Source organism: Peromyscus eremicus, chromosome 13, assembly GCF_949786415.1.
Source record: "Peromyscus eremicus chromosome 13, PerEre_H2_v1, whole genome shotgun sequence".
NCBI classification, from domain to species: Eukaryota; Metazoa; Chordata; class Mammalia; order Rodentia; family Cricetidae; genus Peromyscus; species Peromyscus eremicus.
In genome coordinates, this window is record NC_081429.1 from 924032 (window position 1) to 942303 (window position 18272).

At 41.1% G+C, this 18272-nt stretch overlaps 1 protein-coding gene across 1 annotated transcript in view; it reads right to left on the reverse strand.

The window, feature by feature from the left end:
- Nucleotides 1–18272, reverse strand: part of Dner (delta/notch like EGF repeat containing) — a 196124-nt gene that overhangs the window by 89618 nt on the left and 88234 nt on the right. Inside the window, exon 7 of the mRNA XM_059278712.1 lies at nt 6096–6209. Coding sequence (XP_059134695.1) covers nt 6096–6209 — 114 coding nt within the window. The remainder of the gene's footprint in view (nt 1–6095; nt 6210–18272) is intronic.

Here is an 18272-nt window from a genome sequence, read left to right on the forward strand (position 1 = left end):
ATAGTACGAGCTTCATGAAATTGACTTAGGATCAAATTGGTGGACTAAGTAATTAGCATCTAAGTGTTGTCTTTTATGGGTGATTCATTTACTGAATAGTAACCTCTTTCTAACAGGAAACAGGAAACATGATCCATAGCTAGGATTACTGGAGGCTTGGGGGCAACAAGGGGAATGAATAAAATTCCTACTCGTTAGGCATGACAGGGAGGAGACAAAATCAGCATCACTACACAAAGGACAAAGTGGAAAGGAAGCAAGGAGGTCAAGGGCTGGCTTAGAATTCCAAAACATTTCATGCTTTAATACACTTTTCAGAATTGCTTTAGTGTGTGGCTAATGTGAGAAGGATCCTGGAGGCACAGGCTCTTTTCCAAGGACAAACTGCTCTACATATTTAGTTACTATCCAACCACCCTAAGAAGAAATATAGACATAAAGAGGATAAAACTGTAACACTTTCAGGAAAATGTATGCAACCAGAGACTATCATGTTAAGCAAAATAAGCCAGATTCAGAAATACAAATATCATGTTTTCCCTCATAAAAAGAATCTCAGTATATAGATAGATGATAGATAATAGATAAATGAGAGGGGGGAGTGGGTGGATGGGTAGATGGATGGATAGCTGATAGATAGATAGATAGATAGATAGATAGATAGATAAATAGATAGATGATAGATTATTAGATAGACAGATAGATGGATAGATAGATAGATGATTAAATAGATAGATAGATAGATAGATAGATAGATAGATAGATAGATAGATAGATAGATAGATAGATGAGATAGATAATAGATGGCATTAAAGCAGAAGGGAACTAATTATTCTGGAGATAGGTGGGGAGTAGGGAAGAGCGATGGGGAAGGGTAGTGATAAGGAAAATATAAGCAAAGTACAATGTATGGGACACTAAAAATTCTCAATAGAAAGTGGAATGCTTTTTCAAATGCTCATCACCAGTTGTATGTTCCTGATACAAAGCTTCCAGGCCTTCCCAAAAGCATGTCAATCTTTAGTGAGAGAGATCTCTGAATAAAAAGATTGCTGGGAAACTCACCCTCATCCTTTCAATGCCTGAATACCACAGTTTCCACAGCATGGTGCATGCAAACGACCATGGGATGAAGAAGAATCCTAGACCTGGTACACAGGGCTTACCCTACTATAGGTCAATGGTGCTCGTTTAAACTTAACCAGTACTTCTTCCTCAGTGGTATCTCACTAGTGTGAGCAAAGGGCCCCTTGAACACAACATCTATAAAACCCACATCCCCATTTCTGTTTCCTCCATTAAGAAATACAACCTGAAAGGGATGGAAACCACAGATTTCTCTCTCACTGCCCCCGGCTCTCCATGTCAATCCTTCCCAAGAGGCCTTGTCTTTTACCCTTGAACTTCCCTCACAGTATCAGCTGCTTACTTCTTTCTAGAGTCTGTTCTTCAATTCCAGGGAGTCAGCTACTTCCTGGATTTCTGCAACTGTCCCCAGACCTTTCTCCTTATTTACACTCTCATCTCTCTCTACATTATGTTCAATACTGTCCCAGAATAAAACGATTAAATTACTTGGTTTAAATTTGCCAGTGGTTTAATGGCAAATTAATGATGGAACAATGACAAAAATATTAAATAATTGTTGAGAGCATATCCAACCTCTTTTATCTGCATTAGATTTTATTGAAAACAGAAGGAGATCCCTTGAATCCCTACACTTACCCTTATCATCTTGTAGATGTGATATTGAGGCCCCAGAAGGCAAAGTTACTTATCCATGGAATACAAAGGTATGTGGTTTCCACACCTCAGGAAGTTACTGGGGTCACAGGCAGATGGGTATGGAGGCGGGGTGTGGGACTTGTGGATTGCAGGGTCCGATGGGGGGTTTTGGTGGGGGGCCTTCCCACAGGAGTTTTCCCTGCTGGCTGGCAACTGGGGTAGAGTTGGGTAGGGGTTCCCGGGGACTGGCTGTGTCCCAGGGCCTGGGTCCTAGGGGCCTAGAGAGGTAAGTGGAAGGGCTGGACTCGAACCCTAAGCCTCTGCCTCCCTCTACTCCTCACTTGCAGCCCGGGAAGCCCTATAAGCCTTACCCTACCCCCTTTCAACAAACTACCTCCAAGCCCTCATCTCAGCATCACCTCTGCCCTCAGGCCTTCAACAAACAACACTGGACCCAGGAGGGACCCTTTGGGCTGCTCCAACCATCAAGATCCAGTACCTCGCACAGCACCTGATGAATAGCAAGTACTCAGAAAAGCCTCTGCCAAGAAGGAAAACGATATATGAGTGACAGCTGAGTCCCTCGGTTCTAGCTCAAGCTGTGCAATCTCTCCTCTTTAAGGCTCTGGAGTTTGTTGTACCTTTCTACTAAATATCAAAGAAATGATAAAGCATTTGGGAGTTGACTAAACTCTTTTTGCAAAAATCCCATGTGGATCCATAATGTCCCTGAACCCTGACCTTGACTGAAGGAATAAGTCTAAAAGGAGGTAGGTGGAAACTGACTCATCCGGAGCGTGACAAAGCTTTGAAAAACTACAGAGTGTTTGTAGTAGAGTCACAATGGTGCTGCTTGCTCAGCCATCAGTCCTGGTATGCCTCCAAGTTTTCCTGTTTGTCTGAACTGCCAAAGAAAGATAAAAGGAGGGTGGGAGGTGCTGTAAAGAGCAGGCTCATAAAGCATATGTATGATACCCCTTCACTATGGGAACCATACGCTTTACCAACACACAAAATTGGGGCTGGGGGTAATTCATCCATCCTGCCCATGTGAGTAGGTGATTAACTAAGTGAGTAGGAATTAAACCCAGGTGCAGCTCACAGGAACCCAGGTATTAAAAGAGGGCCAGGCTCTTGGCCAGGGACAGCTTCCGGTGATTTGAAGTAAGGAGATGTCTTCTGTGCAGGGTCTGTGTTTAACCTCTGCAGAGTTATGTGCTATGTAGTTGCCTGTATTGTATCTGTGAATCAGGAGCCTACTTGACAGTTTTAAGCATGGAAAAATTCTACTACAGCATTGTTCTTACAACATTAAAGATCTAAAGTAATCCCCTTACAGCAGAAATGGGAACAAAACCATTCCCAATGCCAGACTCTACCTTCCACCACCTGCCTGTCTCTTTCCTAGCAGCAAGCCCATCTTTTAAAATAAAAACAGCCCTAAAGATAGGACTCTCCAGGTGGCTTAGTTTTTCTAAGACATCATAAAGTTGCCGTGAAGCACAAAGAAGGCAAGATACGTTGGATGTTTAAATGTGAGTTTGTATGGGAACTAAAACAAGTCAAGCAAAATAGAAATATTGAGTGGAGTTTCACTATTAGGCTCTATTTTATTATTATGCTAGTTCCTTTTTATATGTATATATATGTATGTCAATATATATGTGTGTGTCAAATATATATGTGTCAAATTTTGGTGATTTTTACATATATATGTAGTGTGAATGTGTGTGTGTGTGTGTGTGTGTGTGTGTGTGTGTATGAAAATCACCAAAATTATTAGACTGTTATGGTGATATTTTATTTGTGTTAAAATGTGATTTTATTTGTATGTTAATAAATAAAGTTACCTGGGGGTCAGAGCTAATAGCAAGCCAAAGCAGAAGTCTGGCAGTGGTAGCACATGCCCTTAATCTCAATCACAATACTTAACATTGGATTAGATTTTTGTATATGGTATACAAATTATATATATTGAGATTGATATTGTTAGAAAATGCTATACGTATATTTCTAATCTTGTTCAAGATATTGTACTTATACCATTCATTTAACAATGTAATGCAATTTGCTGATCCTTGAATGTTATTATTACCAACTATTAGGATATAAAGAAATAAAAGTTAGTAGTTAGACATTACAATCGAACTTGTAGTCATATTAGGTGTGTTTTCAAGATCGAGCAGATATATTTTAGATAGACAGGTCATCTTCAAACCCTTCAGAGATCTACAGAGTATGGCATTTAAAATGTTTTAATAACTTTGAAAATTTTTCTTTTTTTGTTATAACTATGAGACATGTCGGCTCCTGGCAGTACCAAACTACTTCAGAGAAAATATGGGCATTGAAGAAATTGCATATGGAGTTAACTTTCATTGTGGCAAAAGTTAGCCACTGGACAACAAAGTATCCTCGAATTGACTGCTGACAAACAGGACAAAAATGGACAGACAGGACATGAAACAAAGGACTACCGATTCTTGCCAAAACAACTGTGGTTGTGGCTTTAACAAAAGGCATCTTCTGAGGCCAGGACAATATGGCACCATCCCTGAAGTGGCCTTCGCAATCCGGAAAAGGTACAGTGTCCTTTTCTTCAAAGGCAGCTGAACAGGCAGTGGACTGATGGCTTCTGATGTGCAGTGGAACAGCAGCTGAAACAGTTATTCTTGAAAGAGTAACTAAGCTGACGGAGTCTAACCTCTCAACGGTAGACTGGCATTTAATAAAAGAGTTGAAGTCACCCACAAGCTGAAAAGAAAGGGATGTGGAGAAAAATGGGATGCCAAGATAAAGCCACAAACACAAGCCAAGAAGAATGGACAGCTGAATTCAAAAAATAAAAAACATCAACAATTTCCAGAATTTAAAATCCTGAATTATGACATGACACTAGTGGAATTCAGGTGTTTCTGGTACATGGACTGCTCTCACCAAATGTGAGGTTGAACTGTTGACCTTGTGTACATCCTACTTCACAAACAAGTCTGTCAGATACTCTAAGCCTATAGGCTGAAGATGATGCCCAACACTGCGAAGAAACCTTGGGTGACTATCCAAGCAGCTGGCTGTTTCTGTCAACTCACATTTTTTTTTGGAAGCTGCTTGCATGCACTTCCTGTTTTTATTTTTGTTAGGTAATATTATTTCCTTCTTGGGTCTCTGAGAGAGTTGAAGATTAGATAGTTATAGTTAGTTAAAGATTAGATAGTTATAGTTTTCCTTGTTAAGAATCTCAGAAAAGAAACTCACTAAAGAGGTGTAAGTGTACAAATTTGAAAGACGTTATAAGATAGTTCTGTTAGTAATATAAGTTAGGATAGAAAGTGAATCAAGTACATTTTGGACTTACAAAAATAGGATAGATAATGGAATTATTTTCTCTGAATTTGTCAAATGCAAATGGACTAGATATTGTTTAGGTATTTATTGCTTGTATATATTGTACATAGTTATTGTACTTTCATATATAGTTTTTCTTATATTAGTTATAACTTTTTCCTTTTTTCTTTTTATTAAAATAGAAAGGGGGAAATATGGTGGTATTTTATTTGTGCTGAAATGTGATTTTATTTGTATGTTAATAAATAAAGTTACCTGGGGGTCAGAGCTAATAGCAAGCCAAAGCAGAAGTCTGGCAGTGGTAGCACACGCCCTTAATCCCAATCACATGACAGGCAGATCTCTGTGTGTTCAAGGACACCATCAGCATGGAGACACACGCCTTTAATCTCAATACCAACCATAGAGACCTAGAGGTCTGTATAGACAAGCAGTGACAAGGAGGTCATGTGGTTGGGTTTACAACTAATGAGAAGGCAGAACAGAAAGTCAATAAAAAGACAGACACACAGGAAGTAGGTTCTCTTTCTCAGGGGAAGGACAACAGCGAAGGGTAAGAAAGGTTTTATAGTATCAGCTCTTAGCTACTGCTCTGACCTCTTGGGCTTTTAACTCTGCATTTGCCTCTATGTTTCTTATTTAATAAGACTGTTACATCTACAGATTGTATCTATTATTCAAACACAGCAGTAAAGAGAACCCATGTTGGACATGGTGGTGCATACCTATAATCTCAGTACTCAAGAAGTAGAGGCAGAAAGATCCAGAATTTAAAGTCATCTTCAGCTACATAACAAGTTCTAGACTAGCCTGGGCTACACAAGACCATTTCTCAATAAATAAAAGAACAAAACTGAGGGGCTCATATTCTGGTTCTGCTCTATAAATTGTGTGTGTGTGTGTGTGTGTGTGTGTGTGTGTGTGTGTTTCTCTTGTATGGAATGTTTAGAAACCAAAAGTACCAAACTGATCAAAAGGGTTTATGAATGGAAAATGAAAAGCTTCCCAAGAATTACAAATCTTACCTTCCAGACACTGGCAGGTGAACCCACTGAGGCTGGACACACATGTGGCTCCATTTCTGCAAGGATCGAGGACACAGTAATCAATCTTGGACTGGCAAAGCTCTCCAGTATAACCTGCAGAAAAAGAAGATGCCTGTTGTCCAAGACCTGGTATTCTAAAACCACCAGAGCCACCCCCAAATTGAGGGACTCAACCAGAGTCCACCCTTGGAGGCAACAGCCTTGCACAAGAGTGTCTCGGACACTCCTTGATCTTGTGTAGTTCTATAACCAGAACCTTAGAGCTATGGTTCAAAATGTACTCACTTTGCAAATTGCTTTCTCCCATACTAACTCTGAGTTTTATATTATCAGAAGCTGTAAAAGCTAAGATTGAATTCCACTGTCCCTTGGACATTATCCCTCTGACATGAAGTGCCCTGGGACTGAGAGGGGGCTATCTTCCCTCAGTCACCACCATACCACACTATACAAGAGGAATTAAATAGTTTTAATGGGTCTAATATTTAGAACTAAAAGTAGCTGCCTGTGTTAATTCTGTACCCAGTGCTCTCATTTTAAAGACTAAGAGATTGCGGCACATAGAACAATAATCACATTAATATATTATTCTTAATACTTATTTGAGTAATAAATCCAGCTCTCCCTTTCCTCTGAAGCTAGCCCCCAGGTGATCTTGTGGGATAGTGACATAATCCCAGGCAAGCGGTGGGAAAATCAGGTTGTAAATCTCCTAGAACACCTTGGGCAGCCTGAAGGCTTTAAATAAATCCCAGATTTTTAATTCTCTTTTAAAACAAAGCCCTCCAGAGAGGCAAGTTTAAAGAAAACAGCACACAAAAATGCTCATCTTAGAGTGGGCAATGCTTCAGGGAAAATATGGAAAATACAAGATATAAAATACAAGGCAAAAAATGGTGCTCTTCATTGGTGATATCTGAGTGACTAAATCATTGATAGTCTAGAGAAAATTCCCATTATAAATTTAAACAGACATATCTTCGACACCATTATAATTATACAGTAGTATTTTGTATGTTTCCATGATGTCTTGGACTACATGAAAACTTGCCTTTCTGGATTATTAGTTTTGAAAGGCCATCGCCAGCACATATAGCTGAGACATGAAGAACTCAGGCAATGAAGTGAGTGAGAGATGATCTGTCTAAACTCCAATTACCTGTCCTGTAAGTGTGAATTACAATGGATGGAGGCAATCATTTCAGCATCTCCAACCAGGACTCTTCCTCACTCACGCCCAAACAAGCCAAGAGGGTTCCAGTTATCAACAGGGATAGGAGTGACACCAGCCTCTGAGCTAAAAGCCTGACACCAAGACAAGAGGCTACTTCAGAATTCCAAAGAGAATCTTTCAGTATGACATCACAGCAAGAATGTAGCTTCAAATGAAAGCTCTAGATTCAAAGTGGGAGATAGTATGCTTGCAAGGAGAAGGCTGCGAACAATGTTTGGCTAATTAAAAAAAAAAGTGTTCACATAGAGCGTGTACTTTGTACTTTGGTTGTTTTTTTGTTTTTTGTTTTTTGTTTTCTTGGGGGTTTTTTGTTTGTTTGTTTGTTTATCTGAGATAATTTCTCTCCATTGCAACCCTGAGTTCAACACTAGTCTACCATATATACACTCTGCTCTCCTGTTCCATCCCTTCCCTTTTTCAAACAAGGAAATTGAGGAATAGAAAGATTAAACCCTTTGCACAGTCTCCAGGGATTCAGACTCCTGGGGCCCAAGCCCTTAAACACAGCTGTGCCTAAGTCACCAAGCAGCCTAGACAGAAGCCAGAACAGGGTCCTGCCTGTAATCTTAGACTTGGGAAGGTGAGGCAGGAGGATATCAAAGTCCAGGCCAGCCTGGGCTACACAGTAGCAGCCTCATTTAAAAAAGAGGGAAGAGAGATGATAGAAGAAAATTGTAATGACCATTGCTTTGGACAATTTGAAATTTCAAACATACTTAAGCATGGGGAGACTAAGATCTAGCCCTCCACACTTGTCACCTAGTTTCAAGCTATTAATATTTTATGTAATATTATCTGGTATCCTATGTTGATCATATTCACCCCATTACCCTCCCATCACCTCCCACTCTCAATGATCTCATTTTAAGCCACATGTATTAATACCAAAATTTTATCTTTTAAGAACTGCAGTTGTGTGAAAATATAAATATCCCTATGCACTTATTTTTATAGACCTAATGATATGAAACTATAAGTGGAATTCATCTGAGGTACTGTTCAATGAGCCAGTACTGTATACTGGTTTTATAAGAAATCAATCAAAGAAATTAATTCATATTTTAATATTAGGTGTTTGGGCTTCCATAGTGACTTGGGGATGCCACAGGCACTGAGTGGGTGACAATGCAGGAGTTCTACATCCCTTCAGAAGGTCTGAAAGAATGGTTTTCATATGCCAAGGTCAGTTGTGGGTCCCTAGTGAGGGAACTCTCGTCTGAGGTAAACTCTACCTCATTATTTTATTTCCCTTGTGCTTTAAAGTGTTTGAGAATTTTGAAAGTATAAGAAACAGAAAAATATGATTGAAAAGATTGTGATTAAATGGATAGACTTGTAATCTATGAGTCTGCTGGCATATCCTCAGAGTTTCTACAAATGAAAAACAATAATGGAGGCATGCAGTGTTGGTGGAGTACAGAGAGGCAGGCTGGGATTATGAGGTTATGAGACACAGAGCATCCCTGGCAATACTGCAAATACCTGGTAACTACCAGCATCCTAGCAACCGCTAGCATCCTAGTGATGATAGACAATATCCATCTGTGTGTGTACAGAGCAGTTTTGATGCCTGTCCGCACCAGGCTAGTCATGGGGAGCCAGGAATTATTGTTGAGCTTTCTGTCTGATCCTCTACTCTGTTATATAGTTGATTTCTAAATCTTCACTGTCTTTGTTTTCTGATGCTACCTGACTAGCCACTTCCTCAGCCTCCCTGAAGTGGGCAGTCAACAAAGAGTGGTGGAAAACATATGTAAAGGCACAGAGCTATGCAGAGCAGGTGTGAGTAATACTGACATTTCCCCTAAAATGCAGGACAATGACAAGCTTCACTCTGGTTTCCAGTGTAAGATCTACACAAAACAATGGCAATAACAGACAAGGATTGGTGAGTGTGAAAGCTCTTGTCCTTAGCCAGTGGCAGGGTTCCTCCTAACAACTGGGTCACAAGCACTATGGCCAGCCTTCCAAATTACTGCCACAGCCCCATGACACCTTTTATGTCATCTAGGCCCAGGCATCACTGTCTCTAAGGACTCTAGCAACAGTTTCCCAGACCAACACTTTACACTGGCTTTCTTTCAATCCATTCTCCACATAGAATTAACCAGAGAGAGATTTGAAGGTGTAATTTAGTTACTACTACACCTATATGTAAATCCCTCCAGTGGCTTCCCAAAGGGTTTAGAAGAAAACTAGTCAGTGGCTGAAAGGTAAGATGATCTGACCCCTGCCTTCCTCCTCTTTGTCCACTCTCCCCACTGACCACCATGCGGCAACCACTTGGCCTCATTCTGTTCTTAAACTCACCAAACAACTTGGTCTTTAGCATCTGCTTCACACTAGCCTGGGACTAGATAAAGATATGAGAAGAATACAGGATTAAAAACAGAAAAGAAAACAGGCATAGCCCTGCCCTACCCAGAGAAGGGTAGCATGAACTTAGAATTGCCATCTTATAAAGACATTACTAAAGAAAGTTAGAAACAACTAACTTGTTACTAACAACTTACTCAGGGGGAGGCTGAGTAAGTGGCTAGCCAAGACAAAAGTCCATCAGGAAGATCAGAAAATAAAGACAGCAAAGATTTAGAAATAAACTATATAACAGAGTAAAGGATCAAATAGAAAGACAATGAAGTTGCCTCAAGAATCATGGAAGAGGCTGGGGAGATGGGTCAGTCAGAAAGGTGTCTGAATGAAATGAAATGAAATGAAATGAAATGAAAACCTCAATTCAGACTCCAGGATCTACATAAATCCAGGCCTGGTAGTGTGTGCCCAGAAATCCCAAGGATGGGAGGCAGAGATAGAAGGATCCCTGGAACTTTCTGGCCAGGTACTCTAGATGAAGTGGTAAGCTCCAGATTCAGTGAGAGACATCTCAAAAATTAAGGTGGAAGAAGTGATTGAAGAAGACACTCAACATTGACTTCCACACACATGCACATACCCATACAAACATGTACACATGGGTACATCACACACACACACACACACACACACACACACACACACACACACACACACACATAAATCCAATCAAACATAGAGGAAGCTAATTAGCTTCAACCTTTGTCAGACTTGCAAATACTATCAGAGTACTGAAGTGATGGTGTTTCTTAAAGCCAGTGGCTATGAGTTGTGAAATCAAGGCACTGGAAGACTGTGAACTTAGAATCACATGTTGTTGCAAAGGACCAAAAGGAAGGCATGACCTGTATGGGTTCCCAGGTTTTGTGAATCTGCAAGCTCCAGTTTATGTGGGTCAAAAACTGAAAATAGCTTAGAACAATAAAGTGTTTCCTTTGCTTACAGGAGTTCTAACCCCAGAAAGAGGTAGAAGTGTGTTGTGATTTGAACATAAAAATGCCCCGTTAGCTCATCTGTCTGAACACTTGGTCTCCTGACAATAGTTCTGCTTGCTGTAGGGGCTTAACCACCAGAATAAGACCTTGAGGTCTTTTTCATCCCAGTCCCACTTCCTGTCTGCTTTCTGTATCTTCTTCCACCAATATGGGAGGAGGTGAAAAGACCCAGCTGTCAGCACCCACCACTGGAGAGCCGCCTGTTGCCACGCCTTCCCCTCCACGACAAACTGTACCCCTCAAACTGAGAACCATGCCTTCCCCTCCACGACAAACTGTACCCCTCAAACTGAGAACCATGCCTTCCCCTCCACGACAAACTGTACCCCTCAAACTGAGAACCATGCCTTCCCTCCACGACAAACTGTACCCCTCAAACTGAGAACCAGAGTACAGCCTTCCTCCCTTCAGCTGCTTCTAGTTAGGGACCAGGTCACAGCCATGAGAAACGTTCTAAACAAACCAACTACAGAAAGGACAGCGTTGGTTCTGTTCAATCTACAGGATTACCACTTTGGTTTTGGTTAGGCTAATCTGGTATGTGAGAATGCCAAGATTACACACATCACAACTGAAGAGACATGGATGATGTCTGAGAGAACTTCTCAGACATGATTCCAATCACAATGTTAAATTGGGTAACTGATTATTATGTTTTTGGCTAATGAAGTTTAAATTGAAATGTGTGTGAGGTTGTTAGATCACATTGAGATGTTTAACAGATCTCAGAAATCACTATTTAAAACTTAATTCTCCTAAGGGAACAAACACAAAGGAATAACTCCTTTCTTTTTTAATTTTTTAAAATTTGTGTGTCTGTCTGTTTGTGCATACAAATGCCACAGTGAATGGGGGGGGTCAGAAGGTAATTTGTAGGAGTCAGTTCTCTCCTTTCCAACATGTGGGTCCTGAGGATGGAACCCAGGTCATCAGGCTTGGCAGCAAGTGCCTTCACCCACTGATCCATTGTGTTGTCCCACAAAAGACAATTTCTGATAGTCTTCTTTGGCACAAAACCATTCTAGAACATCTGAGACCTCAGCCAGGTCACTCTACATGGCTATGCAGTTGGCCTCTGTATTTTTTTGGGACTGCCATGCCCATTAGGTCTAAGCTCAGAAATCAGCGACTTGGACCTGCGGCTCTGACCCTTTACCTTGAACTTGATGTATATGCCTACTTGTCACTATATGAATATATTTATTTCTTCCTCATATAGAAGATCCTAAGAGCAGGCTTTATTCCCAGAGTCTATGCTCTGTCTCCTTACACTTACCATCACTTGAGATGATTCTCTCATTCATTCACTTCTAAGTACATCTATCTGATGAACATGAATGGATTTGCCTTACACATGTATTCTCAACTTCTTGAGAATGAGGACTTTGTCTTATTAATCCCTTGACATTTGTAACTTATAACATTTCCCAACACAAATAATTGTTCAAGGAATGAGTCCCATTTATTTAAGGTTTTTCTCTAAATTCACTGCATCTTTTAACTAAGGTTTGGTTTTTTTTTTTTCCTATTCCAAAGCAACAATATCCAGAAACCAAATAAGTGAAGTGTGCTTTCTACTCTTTCTCCTAATGGGCATTAAAAATAAACACAAAGATGGGGAGTTTTATTTATTTGGTTTTGGTTTTTGCCTTTAAAAAAAGAAAAAGAAAAATGGTTATCTCACAAAATATACTATAGCAGTGGTTTGAATGAGAATGCCCCCATAGGCTCATATATTTGCATGATTAGTTCCCAGTTAGACTGTTAGGGGAGGATTAAGAGGTGTGGCCTTGTTGGAGGAGGTGTGGCCTTGTTGGAGGAGGTGTGGCCTTGTTGGAGGGGTGTGGCCTTGTTGGAGGAGGTGTGGCCAGAAGAAGTGGTGTGTCACTGGGGGTGGGCTCACACCAGTCTTAGTATCACTTTCTCTACCTGTTGCCTGTGTAGATCAGGATGTAAAGCTCTCTGCTACAGCACCATGTCTGTCTGCTCCCCGCCATGGTGATAATGGACTAAACCTCTGAAACTGTAAGCAAGCTCCCAATTAAATGCTTTTTTTTTTAATGAGAGTTGCTTTGGTCATGGTCTCTTCACAGCAATAAAACAGTGGCTAAGACATGCACTACCAAAAATCACCTTACTTTTTGCTACAGTGGCCAGCACCCCCAACTTGGGAAATTGCAATGACCAATCATCCTGCTCAGAGATCCCTCTCCATTCAGTCAGTCTGAAAGTTAAGCTGGCCCACTTCTGAATGTCAGTCCTGCTTCTCCAACTCCTCATCCAATGGTTCCCTGCAACATGGCAAATTAACATGGCAGGAACAGAACTCATCACCTTTTTCTGCCTCAGGAGTCCCTGATCAGGTTAGATTCCTCAAGTCGGTGGTTCTCAGCTGGGCTGATTCGCCCCCAGGGTCAATTGGAATGTCTGGTGACACTGTTCAATGTCCGATCACTAGGGATGCCACTGACATCTAGTGGGTACAGAGTACTGCCAAACATTCTAAAAATACAACAGTCTCCACCCCAAAGAACTATCTGGTCCAAAATGACCCTAATGCCAGGGCTGGAAACCCCAAGTCAGAGGGATGTTATCCTTTCAGACTGAAAATCATTATTTTTATCCCAATCCCTCCTCCTTCCATTACACAGAACCACTCCTTTATAAACTAGAGATAGTATATTCACAGCATTTTGAATAATCAGAATTCTAGGAGTACCTTATAATAGCTCCAAATCAGAGACTATTTTAAACTACACGATTTGACTCTAAAACTCTAAGTAATTGAGGAATTTACCATTGGGATATTCAGAATGAAGTAATTGGTTCACAATGGGTAGCTTGGAAAGACTGCCTGAGAATCATAGGGTTGCTCTTTTTTCTTTTCTTTTCTTTTCTTTTCTTTTTTTTTTTTGTTTTTGTTTTTGTTTTTCAAGATAGAGTTTCTCTGTGTAACAGCCCTGGCTCTCTGGCTGTCCTGGAACTTACTCTGTAGACTAGGCTGACCTCGAACTCACAGATAACAAAGATATGCCTTCCTCTGCCTCCTGACTGTTGGGATTAAAGGCATGAGCCACCACACACAGCCTTTTTTTTTTTTTTTTTTCTTTAGAAAACATTCTAGTATAACAAAGATAAAACAGTGTGACTTGGAGATTCACAAGAATGCCTTCAGAGATGCAGGGAACACCCAGGGAACAAACACCCAGTACTTTTATAGAGGTCTAAGCATGAGTAATGTTAGGTGAATCAATGCACATATGACAGGAAGTGCGCCCTGGTAGAGAGCCTGCTCATGACAGAAATACCAGGCAGAAGATAACCATGTGCATTTAAGAAAAGCATCAGACTGTAAACCCATTCACCAGGTGTCTTTGTTAGGGTTTCTCTTGCTGTAAAGAGACACTATGACCACGGCAACCCTTATAAAGTAAAACATTTAATTGGAGTGGCTCACTTACAATTCAGAGGTTCAGTCCATTATCATCAATGGTGAGACATGGTGGTATGCAGGCAGACATGGTGCTGGAGAAGCAGCTGAGAGTCCTACATCTTGCAACCAACAGGAAGTGGTCTCTGTGTTACACTGAGCTAAGCTTGAGCAAAAGAGACCTCAAAGCCCACCCCCATAGTGACACACTTCTTCCAACAAGGCCACACTTCCTAATAGTGCCACTCCCTTTGGGGAACCATTTTCTTTCAAATCACCACACCAGGTGTTAACAAACTACATGCTATCTAATATATATTTGGAAAACTTGATTTTATACTATTTTGTATTTCAGTATACATCTTAAAATTTAATGGCGTATGGAAAAAGAATGGCTTTTTCCATCTGGTATCAGAATGACTGAGACAAAACTACAGCTAAGTAGTATCTTTTGACTTCTGACAACATAATAAAATCTACCTTGCCTACCCATCTGTCATTATGACTGCACTACCTGACCCCTCCAAACAAAGGAAACCTTTCAGAGATCAAGGATGAATCACATGCATGTAAGGAAAGTTCCCTAAATGAGTCAGACTATTTCAAAATCAGTTTATCAGTTATATCTGTAAAAGAAAACATTGACCACCCTTCCCAACACAGTTGTCTGTACTGATGAAGGTTACTGCGTGATTCTTCTACTGAGAATGAAAAGCATTTCCCTTGATGTTTTAGCTCTGTGAGGGAGAATCTAATTGTTTCTTTGGAGCACTGTTCTGGAAGCTTCCAAAGTGGGAATTAAAGTGAGAGCTATTTTTAGCACAGCCAGTCTTTTTATAATCCAGCCTGTGCAGTGGAGTGAAGCTGTTGGACTTGAATGGAAAGCCTCATGCCACCAAGAGAGCTTACCAGCTTCAGATCTTACCCTCTGGGAATGAGCAGCTGGTGCCAGCACCTTAGCCACAGCTGCCGAGATGAGATGCAGTGCCTAATATCCGCATGCCAGACAATAAATAAATAGCAGGAATCTGTGCACCATCAAGCTATTCCATCTTGGTACATGCAATCTCATTGTGGGAAGGCAGGAATTATTCAGAAAGAGAGAAAAAGATGGGCTGGCATGAGAAAACCAAACATGTATGGACAAATGTAAACCTAAGTTAAAAACCAAAGGTAAAGAAAGATACATATGGCTCACAAAAGGCAAATCAGTAGCATATAATTAAAATGGAAATGTGTGATGTGAATAAAAGCATGAAAGAAAGCTTGGCATTCAGCAGAAGTGAAAAAAAAAAACTTAATCTCAAGGTTTGAAAGAAAGCAAATATATCTAATACCCAAATACACAGGAAGTAGAGAGAGCAGAAAGGATATAGTTTGGGAAACCATTGGTTCATGGTGGTAAGCTGAGTGAGCTCATCCAAGTCTTCAGAACGTTCATTCCCATAATGCCCAAAATGAGGATAAAGATGCCTAGCTCTCAAGACATTGAATGAGATCAACTCTAACCAGCAGGTCCAATGTCTATCAAATGTACCTTTAAATCCACAGAAGCTTGTACAATGCCTAGGCACCAGTGTATCACAAGTGGCTCTGCGTTTTGTGAATGAATGAAGAATTTGTGGATTTCAAGTCCACAGAGCAATGTGCCTATCTATTATCATTTGAGCTCCAGTTCCTTGCAGGCAATTTAGAACAGTGGTCCTCTCAGTGTGATCAGCATTAGCATCATCTGGGAACATCTGGCAAATGAGCAATAACATCCTTCATTTGCTGAAGCAGAAACCACAGGTGGGCCCAGAGGCTTAAGTCTAAGGAACCATTCCAGTATGAAGAGACGACTCGGGGTAAACCACCAGCTGAATAAGTGTTCAGATTCTCCAGCACTCAGATGAGGTGCTTTATGAGATCTGTGATCTTGTGCTGCTGCTATGAGATGGAATGTGGAAATGGGAGAATTCCCAGCAGCTCAAGAGCCAACAAGCCATGTGTACACAGTGGCTAACACCAAGACACTCTGCCTCAAACAAGGTGGAAGATGAGTAGTGACACCTGAGATGTCCTCTCATGTCCACACATGTCCCATGACAAATACACATGTACACACACACACACACACACACACACACACACACACACTCACACACCACTCTTAAAACTGAAATATAAAGATTAAAAAAAACCCTTCCAGATTATTCTGACATGGTGTATCTACTAAACAGGAAAGTGACCAGCAAGTATTCTTTTAATATAAAATATTAATGCTATTCATTTAAAATTTTTGTATATAATTCAGATTATTGAAGGAAAATTTTTTTTTAAAAAGTATAACAGGTCCCCAGACCTTAGCATGAGTGAAGCCATGGTGAAAGTGCCAGTCAGGCCTTGGAACCTAGGACATGATCAGCAACAAGTACCAAAGGAGAGCAAAGACCTAATCCATCCAAGTCCAGAGTTCCAGGAAAGTCCCTAAATGTACTAACCTTGCTTTTTGGCTTTTGAAGTTCTGCTTCTGACTAACTGTTCTTGCTAACTGGGGTGTGTCAATCTAGGATGTGTTTTGATTGTTGTTGATGTTGTTGTTTTGTTTGTTTGTATCTAAAATCCCACCCTGAGAAAGGCTTGGGACTGCACTTGGGTCCTGAATACCCAGTGTTATCACTGGCCAGCTAATAAAGACTTTCTACTGGCTTGAACCTGTGTCTGAGTAGCCTTCTCTGGTGGATACCTCTGGGCTGGATGATATTCAAGAGCCATAAAGGAGCCCTTAAACCAAGCTCAGGATGAAGGGATGGAGAAAGAAATTTATTCTTCACCTTTCTCTTGTATCAATGTCCAAGGCCAGAGAAAGAGGTGTCCCATATGGGCCACTCATCCTGGGCTTGTGTGTGTTTCTCTCTGTCTCTCTGTCTCTGTCTCTGTCTCTGTCTCTCTCTCTCTCTCTCTCTCTCTCTCTCTCTCTCTCTCTCTCGTGTGTATATACATGAGCATGTGAATGCATATAAATGTATGTGTATATCTGTGTTCAGGTGTATGATGTACATATATATATATATATATGTATATGTATATGTGTTGCATGTCCATTTGCACTGGTACAAACATGGAATATATAAGAATATAAACATGACTATGTGTACATGTATGTTTGTGTATGCATATGTTCCCTTGTACCCACCTCCTCTTCTTCCTTCGAGTCATGGCACCAATGAAATGAATGATAAGTGGCGCTGGTTACAGCACTGGTTACCACATGGAAAGGTCACGGTCACGACAGAACCCAGTATTAGTTTTAGAGCTTTATTGGGGGGAGGGAGACAAGAGAACCAGGCCTGGGGAGGAAAGCATGTGCAGAGAGAGGGAAAATGAGAGAGCAGAACAGAACAGAGAGAGAAAAAGAGAGGGTGGGGTCTGAGTCACAGCTCTTTAAGGTACAGGTGGGCTTACAGAGCCACGCTGAGCATGCTCAGATTGTGCGACCACGTTGCGCATACGTGATCACCAACACACACTGATGATGTAAGACACAAGACCCTTGCTTAACTCATGAACTGTGCATGTGCAGTCATGCAGCTGGAGTGAGGGCAGAATTCTAACAATGAGGGCCAACAGACCCTCTTTGAGGCAGGGGCAGTATGCAGCCTGGCTCTCCTGCCTTAGGAGAGGAGAGAGAAGGTCCTAAGTGTTGCCAATGGTCCAGTACAGGAACCACAGAGAGCTGAAGTCCAAGTTCTGACTGAAGGAAGCAGTGGCTTTTGCTCTCACTTTGGCAACAGATGTGGCAGCTGGCACCTTTGAGTGCTGACTATGTACCAGGCAAGTACCTGTCTGAGCATGCCACAGGTATCTACTGTATTGCCAAAGCAGTCATTCAACTGTGGCCATTGACTACCATCCTTCCACCCTACTTTGGATAGAGACACAGTAAGATCAAAGCATTTCCCCAAGGTCATGAAAAATAACAACATCATCTGGGCACTAGTTTTGCCCTTCTCAGTCCAGAGCACCCCTTTGTCATCCCCAGTCTGAGCTTCCCGAGTATCACAAGCAGCAGTGAACAAAGAAAAGATGGAATGTAGGGAGGCAGAGGCTTGTCACTATCATTCAGGCAGCAGATGACAGCA